General features: G+C 35.2%; 1 protein-coding gene across 1 annotated transcript in view; it reads left to right on the top strand.

Moving 5' to 3' along the window:
* ANTXR2 (ANTXR cell adhesion molecule 2) overlaps positions 1-14,056 on the top strand; it is a 141,274-nt gene that overhangs the window by 48,310 nt on the left and 78,908 nt on the right. The window contains exon 11 of the mRNA XM_019720146.3: positions 8,152-8,230. Coding sequence (XP_019575705.1) covers positions 8,152-8,230 — 79 coding nt within the window. The remainder of the gene's footprint in view (positions 1-8,151; positions 8,231-14,056) is intronic.

Below are 14,056 nucleotides of genomic sequence, written 5' to 3'. Positions count from 1 at the left end.
TTAAACTCATCCTCCTCATTCCAGAGCAATCGCCTGTGGTGTAATGTGCAGGTGTCACCAGTATTTGCAATATGGGATTATTCTCTGACCCTTATTTAGTGAGACATCAACAATAGCACAGCTGCTCTGCAATAGTTGAGATCTCAAACCTGCAATTTGGCAAGGAGAACAGAGCAAATTGGGTAAATACACATAAACACATTGTGAAGAAAGAAAAACAGAACAGAATGAACCAGAGCCTTATCCTACAGCTTGTTTGATAGAGATGATTTAAGAAGGCATATGGTATAGTTAAATGTGCTTTCAAAAATGTTGGCCAGAATCTTCTGGCAAATATGAAATAAATATCTAAATTAGTTGAAACTGATAGTATTAGTTCTCCTAAAAGGCAGTGTGGGAAGACACTTGCCAGAGTGTTTTGAGTAAGAAGTGGTGGTCACATCAGTGTATATGAAAAATTTTAAGCATCTGATTCTGAAAGAACACTGAGATGAATGGTGCATCAGACTTGGATTTAGAGCCTGACTTGGTAATAGAATCATCTTGTTTTCCTCAACATTGTTATTTTTCAATATAATCCATTTTCCTGGAATAAAATTGGTTAATTTCTTTCTTGACTGGACAAATTCTGCCTTTAGCCCAGCTTCTCACATGAACACTTCTTTTCAGTATACCTATGCACATATGTGTATGTATGTCTATAAAGTCCCTAATTCCATTATCATAGTAGCAGGTGATAACTACAATTTTATTCTTTCTTCCGTTTCCTATGAGGAATGAGAATCGATTTATTTATTTTTATCATGGATACTAGTTATATCATTATTTTGAATATAAACATGAGAATCTTGTTGAGATGGGTTAAGTCTGAGAGACCTCTCTGTTCCTCTACTTCTCGATCTGGCCCCTGATGGTGGAACATTTATCTTTACTTTTACATGGTGTATTGCTTTCTGATTATACCTACAAATGTGATAAATTCACCTAATTTGCATTGTATTTCCATTCTAAATATTATATTCAGTTTTGAAAATTGTGTTTTAAGAGGAACAACAGTTAATTCAAGCACATCTAGTGATGGCCTACAAGATGTTGCCAAGTATGGAAAAGCTAAATAGGATGCAATTTAAAATTCTAAATAAGATATAATTCAGGTGTGACACATCAGCTCTCTTCAAACATCGGGTCTGTCATGTGAAGGACAGATTTGACTTATTCTTCTTTACTGCTTCAAGGAAAGAAGAAAGAAAGAGTGGAAGTCAACGGGAGGTACCTTTCAGCTCAATATTAGGAAGATCTTTCTAACAATTAGAATTACTCAGAGAGTGTTTTGGTAACTAAAAGTGTTGAAAGAGGCATAGCTACATGAGGTAGAGGATAGCCTTAAATGTATATTTAAAATCTCTTATGTATCTGCTTCTAAATTTTATATTATCAAAGTTTTTACTGTTACTAACACATTTTACATTTTTGGATGAAAAGCACTAAAAATTGAGTGATTATTTCCATGTCTTTTTATTAAAATCACAAATCAATTAAAAATAAGTTATTTTCAGTGTAATACTGAACACATTAACAATACAACTTTAGGTGTGATGTCCAGTACATCTCTGAAGATAGTTTTTATTCCTTCTGAAATATAGCAATCTTCCTGATTGCAATGTTTGTTTTAATTATACACATATATTGAGATACCTCAAAAATAAATTATTTTATTCAAGGATTTTTATAACCACTTTGAAGAAAATATCCTTAGACTAAACATTAATTTATATATATACTCATAAATAGAAGTGGAATCTTTAAACTATTCACAAAAATGAAACCTCATTTTTCAACTCGTAATCTTTATTATGCATAGAACTAACTTTTAAAAACCTCTGCAGAGTATTAAATAATAGCACTTGATTTCAAAATACCTTAAGTCACCGTAATTTTAATAACTTTTTGAGTAGTTGCCAGTTTAATTTTCAGTATGTGCACATTGGAAGTAAATTATTTAATGTTTCCAGCAAATGTTCTTTCACAATTTTATTTAATTTTTTCAACTTTTTTAATGGATCATAAAATGACAGTCTTTTAATGGATATACATAAAAGTTAGTAGCAAGTGAATACTTTGCACATAGGTTACTGTGGATTGAAATGTCAATCATATTTCATGGAGTATGAAATTTCTCAGATCAGAGTAGCTCTGACATATGGCAGTGAGCTATTCTCCTGTTTTGGAATTGTCGTATATCTTTAAACATTAAATAACAGCACTGTGAGCATTAGGACTTACTGAATTTTATTTACTTAATTATGTATCACAATACAATTTAATGATTTCTCATGTGGAATGAAGTTAGTTTTGTCACTAATTGAGTACCAATTAATATTAAAATGCACTTCAATCTTTTTGTTACATAAGTTGTTTAGTTCTATCTGCTTTGTAAAACATATTCATAGGATGGAATAAAGAGTGGATTAAGATATTTGTAAGCAATTCTACGCAATGTAGAACCAATTTTTGGAAAAGGAATTTGAGTTGTCGGTTCTTAGCCATATCTTCCCTGGCCGCCCTGCATTATCTCCACCGTGGGCCAGTCCTGTCTCAGGAGGTCCTTCCTTGTGTTCATGACTTCATATCCTCACCTCTCTGGCTGTTTCTTCTCAGATGTCACCTCAGGCTCTTATTCTTACAGTCCCGTAACTCTTGACTTTCACCATTGTTGGATTCCTGACCCATAAAGTCATCTTCTCTAAGACTTCCTTTCCTTGCTGATGAGCTCCAAATCTCTAGAAAAGAAAGATCTTTTCCTAAGCTCTACATCCACTATTCAAATGTCCACTATCCCCACTATCCAAATGTCTACTAATTCACTTGGATTTCCCAAGGACACTTTAATCTTGAAGTTCTCAAATTAAACTCATGTATTTCTGTTCAAACCTGCTCCTTTTCCTGTGTTCCCTATGTGAGATTACCCACCCACCTGTGCAAGACAGAACCTTTGAAGTCATCTTTAACTATTCCTTCTTCCTCACCTTCTATATCCAATAAATGTCCAAGCCCTTTATAGTCTTACTCCATAATATCTCTCAGTTTTCCTTTTCACACTACCCTTATTGCCACCATTTTAGAATTGCCACCAATTCTACTTTGGTTCTTATTTGAAATATACTAAGACATTCTTAATTGGTTTTTCTAGTGTAGAAATTTAGTCTTCCAACCCATGCTCTACATGGCAACAAGAGTGATATTTGTAAAACACAATTCTGACTCTATTTCTATCTGAAAAACTCTTAAGACTAATTCCAAATTTCTAAAGATGGCATCCTGGGTTCTTCATGATCTTTGTCAAATGCCCCTTTTCAGCCTGAACTCATATATTCTCACTCTCACACTCTGTGTTGCTGCCATATTGAAGGGTTTTGGTTCCTTGACTGTTCTGTGCCTTTCTTGCCTTCCAGCCTGTCAAGTGGTGTGTTCTCTTCTTGGATCCCTTTCTAATCTCTTTTCCTAACTAAATTTAGATAATTCTTTAGGATTCATCTTAGAGGTGACTTCCTGCAGGAAATCTTTGTTACTGTTCTCTTGGTAAGGCTGAGTTAGTTGTGTCTCCCACATGGTCCTCTAGTACCCCTGTGCATATACCCATTTTATTAATATCACACACTGTTGTAATTGTTTGTTTATGTGGCTGCCTTTCAACTACCTTGTAAAGCTGTGTTTTATTTGTTACTGCAGCCCTATCATCAAGCACAGCCTAGCTTTGCCTACTGAAGGCGATTTATAAATATTTGTTTAATTAACTAGTAATAGAATGATTGAGTGATTAAATGAACTTATTGGCAAACATTCATAAACCAATTTGGAGTGCAGTTTTAGGTTTAAGCACACAGCTCAACACAGCTGTAATGTTGGGTTTAATCAAGATAATGTTTTGTAACAGGAAGGAAATAACATTGAAACATTTCTTTACACGGATCTGCATGATATTATATACTAGGCATTTTTTGAACAGTTTAGGTCTCTATATTTTTATGTGGCAGTAAGTAGAATAAAAGTTTTTAGGTTTAACAAAGTATTAGGTAACTTTTATTGCTGCTATACATTCTTCTGTATTATTTGTGTGTTGTTGTTTTTTTTTAACTTGAATCGAAAAGCTTTATATAAAAGTGCCTTGATATTCTGAATACTCTGTTAGACAAATAGGTGTTACAATGTACAGAGTAACTGCTGTGTTCTAGGTACTGTGTTGGACATTTTATGTATATTATTTTATCAAGCTTTCCTCCCCCAAATAACTCTGAAATAGGTACAATCATCCCCATGTTACAGATTCAGGAATGCAAGATTGAGAGTGTAGTGACTAGGGTTCAAACCCAGAATTCCTTATTCCCCAACATGTGGGCTAAATTTATCCTCCTTTTCAATTTTATTTGATTCTTGGGCCAATTAAAGATGAAATCTCCCCCTCACTTCTCACTTACATATTTACATATGAATTAAGTAAAAATAACATGGCTTTAAAACATTTTTGTCCATAATAAAGTATAACTGAGAGTATGGTTCTACTGTCATAATTATGTAGAAGCAGAAGTTATATAGCAATAGGAATGAGAAATCCATAGATACTAATAGAAGTGACATAAAATATGACAGAAACATTAAATACATATATCAGTCTTGGGGCAAAGAAAGATCAAGGTATTGAGTTTGGGTCAGAGGGTGAGATAGCTTTATGAATCTTTGTGCCAACAAGGAAGTAGCATAGTTTTGGACAAAGGTATCAGCTCATAAGAGTGCCAATATCGCACCAATCTGTTAACAAATGTTTTTCTAAAGAACAGAATTTAAAACCAGAAATAACTTTTAGAGTGTTTTTAATGTTTGCAATCTTCCGAAAATTTTCCCCAGCAAATATATAAATTCACAAATAAATATCTTAGCCTTTAGTAAATGTCATTATAATTAAGCATGAGAAATATGTGAATATAGTGAAAAACTGGAGGAGTGATACTAAGCCCTTGCCAGTGAGAGGAATTTAAATATAAGACTTTGAAATGTTTATTGAGGATTAAGGCAGTAATGGTAGAAGGGAAAGCACTTTGACCACAGAGTCAGAGAAGTCCAGTATTTGGGCAGGTTACCTTTTCAAGCGTCAGGTTTCTTATCTGGAAAATAGAGATCTGCGGCTGCCTACCTCAGTGGGTTGTTGTGAGAGCTAAATGAGAAGAGGAGTGTAATGTGCCTGGTGTATAGTACGGACTCGATAAATGCCGTCATTATCATTGTGGTTGATGGCAGTGTTTTGATCATGCTACTACTACTCTCAGGAAGGTGACGATTATATTGTTTCAGTTGAGTCCACATGTCAAAAGAATCATCAGGTGGCTTTCCAGGTCTGTGGAGACTTAACTGAGGTGTATTTGACACCAGCTGCATTATACTAGACTGAGATTTGGGGGATAATGTGCAGTTATTTGGTTGCCTATAAGATCTCATGCATCAGCATGCGTTTCTGCTTTAGGAAAAGAATGAACTTTGTTACGAAATTAATACTTTGTGCTGTTGATCCCTTGAAAGTTCAATCAATACGATTATCTGCAATGATTATACATTAATACAAATCAAATAATCTTCCCCCAAACTGAAACCATGCCTACCATGTCAATATGCTTTCTGGTACATGCTTTAAAAGAGGGGAATTAGGAACTAGGAAAGATTATTTTTGGATTCAACTATGCTTAGTCTTCAACAAAACAAAACAAGGCACTCATTTCTGCAGAATAAGCAGTTAGGTTTAAGTTTTCTTTTTTAAGTAAGCCACTTGGCATTCTGTGTTGGAATAGTTCAGAAGTTCAGTTAAGTTGATATAAACACCCCAAGTTCTCATTCTGTTCTGGATTTAGCTAAGCTTTTTATTTATTTATTTATTTATTTGTTTGTTTATTTTAAATAAGGGCTTTTGAAGGGAATATTTTACAAGAAATAGTCTCAGAATTCTTGAATTTTGAAGAGGAGTTTAGCTAGAACTTTACTAGTAGTATCTTTCCTGTTGCCTCTTTTTTCCTATATGAATCCAAAGTAAATACCACATTGAGAAAAGAAACACATTAAGGACTTACATTTCATTATGTGTCTGTAGTATGATGAATAGAGTTCAAAATCTATTAAAACCCTAGTTTTACGACTTTGGGCAAGGTAATTAACATTTCTGGGCCTTATGTACCCCATCTGTAAAGCTGTGGAACTGCTACTTACTTTAAGAGGTATTGTAAGGATTAAATGAGGCAATGTCCATAAAATGCCTAGGATAGCATCTGGCACATAGCAGGGACTAAATAATATTTCTCATCTCCCCTCTTTGGCGTCATCATTGAAAATTTTACCAGTGGCTTGAGATTGTTTCTGTTTGATCCTAACTCTCTGTAACTAATAGTATTTGGTACTCGATTCAAGGCATGGAGAAGAAATCTTAATATAACAAAATTCTACTAATTCAGAGTAATAAGGGCAAAATTTCTGGCTGTTAACTTTTAGAATTTAGAATATATTATGAAAATTGGAACATAGCATCGTATAGAAGCCAGCTTAACAAAATGTTCCCTACTACTTTTGCTTTAATGAATGGATAGCTTGGATTTGTTGACAAACCAATTATTATATGATAATATTCTTTGTTAATTCTTTTTGAAAAGAGCTGTTTCCTTAATATTTTACAATCTCCTTGTGATTTTTTCCTTTGATATTTTTTTAAAAAATTGCTAATTTCTGGCTGACTGACCCCAAATGATTAATTACTAGACTCTGAATTAGTGAAATTTTAATTACTATGAATTGTTTTATAATTTGAAATCATATTTTCAAAATGCGAGCTGTATTTTAACTACAATATTTCTTAGCCGTGGAAAAAATTATCCTTCTTTTTTCTACCTTTGTCAAGATATTTTAATATTCTGGGACCATCTACAACAACTGGTTTATTATTTCCAGTTTCATGTTCTTAAACAATGATATTGTGATGATAGTAATTTCTAGAGATAGGGAAAATAAGCTAAATAGGAATTGAGGACTTTTTTTTCTTGTTTAGGTTTTTGTGAATCAGAAATAATCTCCGCATTTCTCTGGATTAAGGAGTTTCTTTTTTTCTAATTTATTTAAACTATAGAAGTCCCCCGTTATCCATGGGTGATGTGTTCCAAGACGCCAGATTAATGCCTGAAACCGCGGATAATACCAAACTCTATTTATATTATGTCTACACACACACACACACACACACACACACACACACACACAGTGCCAAAAAATGTACACACATTTTAAGAAAGAAAAAAAGTGTATTAAAATTACACTGATGGTAACCACTTTGAGCACCTCTTGTAATTGCAGAAGTCAAATGTGACTTGTATTCATCTTTTGTTATCAGTGTATACTGAGTATTACAATTTTAATACAGTTTTTTCCTTTCTTAAAATGTATATACATTATTTTGGCACCCTCTGTATATATATTGGAGTATTTAACGGCTTCTCTTTAGCATATCTGAACTGCCAGCCTCACTGCTTCTGCACTTTGGGCCATTCTTAAGTAAACTAAAGGGTACTTGAACACAGTCGCTGAGATACCTTGACAGTCAATCTGATAACTGAGAGGGCTGCTAAGTGACTAATGGGTGAGGAGCATATACCTCATGGATAAACTGGACAAAGGACTGATTCAAGTCTGGGGCAGGATAGAACAGGATGGTGAAAGATTTATTATACTACTCAAAAGAGCATGCAATTTAAAATTTATGAATTTTTTATTTCTGGAATTTTCCATTTAATGTTTTTGGACCATGGTTGACCACTGGTAACAAAAACTATGATAAGGGAAACTACAGATAAGGGGGGACTACTACAAAAAAACAACAGGAATCTCTTAATGTTAATGCTTCTTTTAGGAACAATAGGATCACTTAAGGAATTGGGTTCTGGCTATTCCGGTAAGGACTGGAACTAAGAAAGAAATTCCAGTAAGAACTGGAACTAAGAAAGAAAAAAAGCTGGGATAACTGATCAATACCTTTGACTTTTTAAGTAGCCTTTCTGGCTGATTTTGAATTATCCACTATACTCTAATTTTTAATTTATTTTTAATTGTTTCTTCATTTTCTTTCAGAACTCTTGATGTTTCAGTGAGCTTTAATGGAGGAAAATCTGTCATCTCGAGCTCATTAATAGTTACAGCCACGGAATGTGTAAGTAAAAAGTTTGCATAAAGTTACTTGTTAAAAGTAATTATATCCAGAAATGATTTATGGATTCTCACAGTGTTGTTGCATACGAAGAGGGTACAAACAAAAACACTGTCGACCATTATAAGGAAAAGTTTGTGTAGAATTTATTTTAGGTTTTTTTTTTTCCTGTAGTTCTTTAAAAGGGATTTTAAGATAGTATACATTCTATTTCGATATTTAAAAAATTCAAAAGTCATATTTAAAATTGACATAAGGTAGGAGAATGATTTCCAAATGAAGCATTTTTTAAAAAACATTAAACCTATAAATGGAATAATGTTTTTGTGTTATGAAGGTTGCATTATAGTATCTAAGACATTTATCCTGTTTTTGAAATTATTAGTGCATCCTAATGATTGAGTTTATTGTTTTGAACATTTTAATGTGGGTGCTTTCTCATATGAGTAAGGAATTTGATTTTGATAGCTTGATAATATCTTAGTTTGAAACTACACTGAAACTATATTTTAGTTGAGATGAATGATTTACATTACCCAAGATACAATATTTTGAAATGTAAACTCCATTGATAAGATACTGTTTTTCCTTGTAGATTAGTTTTTGGGTTTATGGAAAATTTTTACATTAGATTGTTGAACATGAAAAAAGAAAGTACTAAAAGGGATCGATCAATGGCTATTATATTTATGAGTAAATTTTCTTTGTAAAAAGAAAAAAATACACTCATATATATGTGTGTGTATATATATGTATATATATATAAATCAAAGCAAAAAACCAAACCAAACCAAACCAAAACAAAAACCTTGCCTTTAAAAGACCAAAATCCCAAACCTAAACACTTGCTCACATCTCATGGTTTCATAATTTTATATTTTGATCCTTTAATTTAAGAGCTATCCTTCTTCCAGGAAACAAAATAACTCAGTATTATCTGTAAAGAGATAGTTGTGTTTCTCATTGTAAGAAAGCATTGCGAGGAAAACAACATCCATATGAACCCTGGGGTCACTGTGGAATCCCCTTGATAGCTCTTTATCAACACCTGTTTCTATTTTGAAAATGGCTAGTTAGCTCCCCTCCCCCATCATCTGGAACTCATGCTGCCTTTTGTAGGTTTTGTGGATGTTGCAATTTTCAGGTTTTCTGGTCTCTCAGGATGTGGTTGATATTACAAACATTTGTGGTATATAGTTTGTCAGTGTTTAGCTTACTGAAATGGCATCCTTTCTCCATCCTTCTTCCTGTTCTGCACCTCCAACTGACTGTCTTTTTTTACCTCTCTTCCGTGCAAGAAGGGAAATAAAGCTTATCTGTATCTTATAACGACACACGATTGCAGTGTGCAGGGATGCTAAGATTAAATGCCTCGTCTGGAATTTACAAGTTGTGTGCTTTAAGGAAGTCTTCCTTGTTCTCAGGAAAGCGTAATATGACTTGAGTTGATTTAAGAGTAAGGTGATTTCAGAAAAAGGGACATCGGTTGTGCTAGAGATGGAGAGAGAGTGAAGGGGCAAGTTATAGTATTAAGGGATTAAAATAATTTTCATTGAAAAGAGATTTAAGCAAAGACTTAAGGAAGGTGAGGGACTGAGCCCTTATGACCCCCAAGGAAATAGTGTTTCATACAGAGGGAGCAGCTAAAACAAAGCTCTAAGTTGGGACTGTGTCTGACAAGTTTAAAGAGCAAATGGTGGAGGTAGCTGAGGGGAGCAGGAGTCTAGAGATGAGTAGGAGAGAGTGGAGGGCGGGGGACCAGTCATGTAGCGTTTTCTAAGTCATTGTAGGGACTTGAGTTTTTCTTCTGAGTGAAACAGAGAGCCATTGGCAGGTGATATGGTATGACTTAATGTTTTTAAAAGGATCATTCTGGCTTTTGTGTAAAAACAGACTTTGTTGGTAGGGTCCAAAGTAGAAACACAGGTATCAATTCTGTGGCTATTTCAGTAATCTAGGAGAGGGAGGGTGGCTCCACCAGGGAGATGGCAATAGAGATGGTGAGAAGCCGTTGGATTCAAATCTATTTTAAAGATGGAGCTCATGGGATGTTTAGGCAGATTAGATGTGGATGTGAGAGAAAGATGTTAAGGACAGTGGGTAATATGAAAAATACCCAGGCATTGTATTTAAGTGATAGCCAGTCTTTCAGGCATAGTCAGATATGATTAGTGAAATGATGCTTTGGGTTTTCACAGGCATTTGGAAGCCAAACAAGATAAAACACCATTATTTTAGCAATTGATTAATCCTTGTGGAAATTCCACAGATAAGGAAGCCCCTCTGTGTTCTCCGAGAGCATCTGAGCTCAGTCCTGTTAAGGCACTTATGTCACTGAGTTGTCACTTCCTGTTTACTTCTGGGCCTTTCTCAGCAGTCTTGAGTCAGTAATGGTGGGGCTTCTGTCTTGCCTGTTGTCCCACTCCCAGTGTCTGGTCCTTACACAGGGCTTGTGTGCCAAAATTATTTGTTCAATGAATGAATGAAAGTAGCTAAAAATCTAGTTTAAAAGTGGGGGAAACTAAAGTTTAAATTTAAGAGATCTCAAATTAGAGCCTGAGGAGGGTTTGTACTAAGGTAGTCATTTCTCTTCATCTATTGCAGAAGATCTCCTAAATGTGTCTCTGCTTTAAAAAACACAGTTAAAGATGTCTCCCCCTGCCCCCAACCACTGCTCTTTTTCTGACTCATTTGGAATAATAATACCAAGATCATGTTTTTCGAACATGTCTTAAGTGCAAAGAACTGGGCTAAGCACTTTATGACTTTATGTCATACTCAAAACTCAAGAGTAGGCTCTTGCTTCACTTTAATTTTACAGATGAAAAAACTGAAGAACTGAGAGCCACCTATATGGTTAGTGCACATGTATGCAAACATGTTAGAAGGTGCTTCTTCTGTTAGGTGGACCCAGCCCTCAGCAGGGGTGCGGGACTCAGTGAGCAGAACGTGGGCAGATTAAAGCCCACACTGTCACGGAGAGAGTGGAGGACTCAGAACCTGGAGTTTCTGGAGGTCAAGTTACTTGCATACTGAGCAAGTAAACAGTTGAGTAAATTCTAGAATTGAGAATTGAACCCAAGTCTGCCTCCCCCTCCAGCGTAAACACTTGCACAATCTGCCATTTATAACCAGGTCCTAAACTGATTTTTATAAAACAGGTGTTGTAAAAGGTCAGATAGTAAACATTTCAGGCTTTGGAGGCTGTATGGTGTTTGTCACAGCTACTCAACTCTGCCAAGTAGTGCCGGAGCAGCCATAGACATTCTGTGCACGAGTGGGCGTGGCTGGGTTCAACACAACTGTGAACACTGCAATTTGAATTTCATGTAACATATTCTTCTTTTGATTTGTTCAGCTATGCAACAATGTAAAAAACATTTCTTAGCTTGTGTATGTGTGTGGAGGGGGGTGTCTTTGTGAAATAGATGAGTTGATTTGGCCTTTGGGCCATAGTGTGCTAATTCCTGATATGGAATATTCCAAAAGAATCCAGTAAATAAAATGTCACCTATTTCATGAGTATTTTTTTCTTTTCCTAACTCTAAATTCATGGAAATAAAATTGTGGGGACCTAGTTCCCCTTTTCTGGGTCTGTTTTGTGTGAATGTGGTTGCTGTGATTGTTTTCTAGATAATTCCATGGTAATCAAGCAATTTTGAAATTTTTGAGTGATTCCTTCCTTCCCATAATTATTTTGCAAGTACAGGAGTGACTCTGGTTTGTTTTTATACTTCTGTGGTTCTCTTAACTAGACTTCAGTTATATTTGACAGAGTCAAGTTTTTGATTGTACTTTATAACTTGCTTAAGAAAGAAAAGGAAAGAAAATTAGATGCAGATGAAGTTTAAAAACTTAATGTGTCTGGGATGACTAGAAAATGTGTTTCTTCTACTCTCACATCAAGATCAAGGTTTTGGTATGTCCCCAGTTAACCCTTATAAGAGTTTTGGCTTCATGCCTTTACCAACATCTGGGTACTACCGGTAAGTCTCTGATAGGACTCCTCAGCTAACTTTCACAAAAGACTCCTCAGTTGTCTTAGACATCTGAAAATGGTCCTTGTTCAAAACTACAGTTAGAAAGAATTAATCCAACAAATGGCCAATTGAAAAGTCATTCAACAAATGGACAGTAATCCAACAAATGACCAAACGTTTTGTAATAAAGAGAATTACCACTTTGCAGAAATTTGTGTTTCCTGTCTTTTCTTTAGCTTCTTCAGGTGCTACCAAGTCCCCTCAAACTCTATGTTCCAGCCATATTTGTCTTTTTCTTGCCAAAAGCCACCAATTCTGCTCCACACCTTCCCTCAGGCTTTCTTATACTTCCTCAAGGAGGCCTCTTAGAACCCTAGACCAGGTTAGTTCCCACTTGGACATGTTTCTCTTGTAGTTTCCTTCCATACTCCTCACATTTATAGTTATTTGTTCAGGGCTTCCTGCAGACTTGTTCAACATTATCACTCTGGTACCTATATATATAACTCTCTAGCACGTAAAGAGAGGCGTGCCTAAACTGAAGGGAGAGGCATTTAGTTCCTGCCTATGATGTGTTCTCTGTGTCATCATACCCAGTTTCATCTCACTCTTAAATCTAGTTTGCAGCATGGTATCTGCTCATAGGACTACTGAAGTCTATGTGTTTGACCTTTCCTTAATTTGTTTATAAAGTTATGTGAACAATGAAATTATTTCCCTTTCATGCCTGAGGTCTTTCATGCTCTGATAATGGCTCTGGCAAATCCAAACAAAGGAACTGGGAAAGTCTGAATTTGTATCCAGTTAACTGAGCCGATGTCTGGGACCAGGCTTCCAGAGCTTGGTCTCTCATACGTTTACAGCAAGGTCAGGTTGCATTAAACATTTGCTTCCTCTGACCTGTTTTCCATCATGTTTAGCTTAAATATGATAAAGATTAGGTCTGTGGGTCTTTAGAAAGTATATATTTTTGTTTTAATTTTATTATAGAGAAATCTTTGCAATAGGAAGAGATGATAATATTGTCATACTAAATGCATGTTTGCAGCTGGACATGCACAGTGTTTTGTCAATGCTCCTACTAGGGACAGTCTTTCAGGGAAAATCAAGAGTTTTAACTGCCTGTCATGGACAGCCCATCTACTTTATGGTCTGTATGATTTTCCGAATTTCCTGCTCATGACACCTTCCTAGAAAGAAGAAACTAACCACTAAAGTTTTATCAGATTCACACCCCCTAGTTGCATGTCTTTATTTCTGAACACAGGGTTTGATTCTATAAAGGAAATCAAAGGCTCATAGAACCTTTTTTTTTGTTTGTTTTAGATGTACATACAAAACAATGTAACAGTTAGACATTTATACCCCTCACACAGTGATAACCCCTCCCCCAAGCTACTACCCCTCTGACATCGTATATAGCTGTTACAATTCCATTGACTCTATTTCCTATGCTGTACTCCATATCCGTAGAAAAATAAATTAGAAAAAAAAATATATATGACATTCAATATTATTCAGCTTCAGTTTCAGGTGTACACTGCAGTGGTCAGGCATCTACACAGTCCATGAAGTGGTCTCCCTAATAAGACAAGTGTCCATTTGACACCCTACAAATCTTTACAACATTATTGATTACATTCCCCAAACTGTCTTTCATATCCCTGTGGCAATATTAGGACTACTAATTTGTACTTTTAATCCCTTTACCTTCTCCCCAATCCCTACCCCCATCCCATCTAGCAACCATAAGTTTTTTCTCTATATCTCTGAGTCTATTTCTGTTTAGTTTTCTTGTTTATTCTAAAGAAGAATGAAATCTTACCATTTGCAACGACATTGGATGGAC

The sequence above is a fragment of the Rhinolophus sinicus genome, chromosome 1 (assembly GCF_057876585.1).
Source record: "Rhinolophus sinicus isolate RSI-liver-muscle chromosome 1, RSI-T2T, whole genome shotgun sequence".
Taxonomy (NCBI): domain Eukaryota; kingdom Metazoa; phylum Chordata; class Mammalia; order Chiroptera; family Rhinolophidae; genus Rhinolophus; species Rhinolophus sinicus.
The sequence above is the reverse complement of the archived record's forward strand: the minus strand, read 5'-3'. Positions and strand labels throughout refer to the sequence as shown.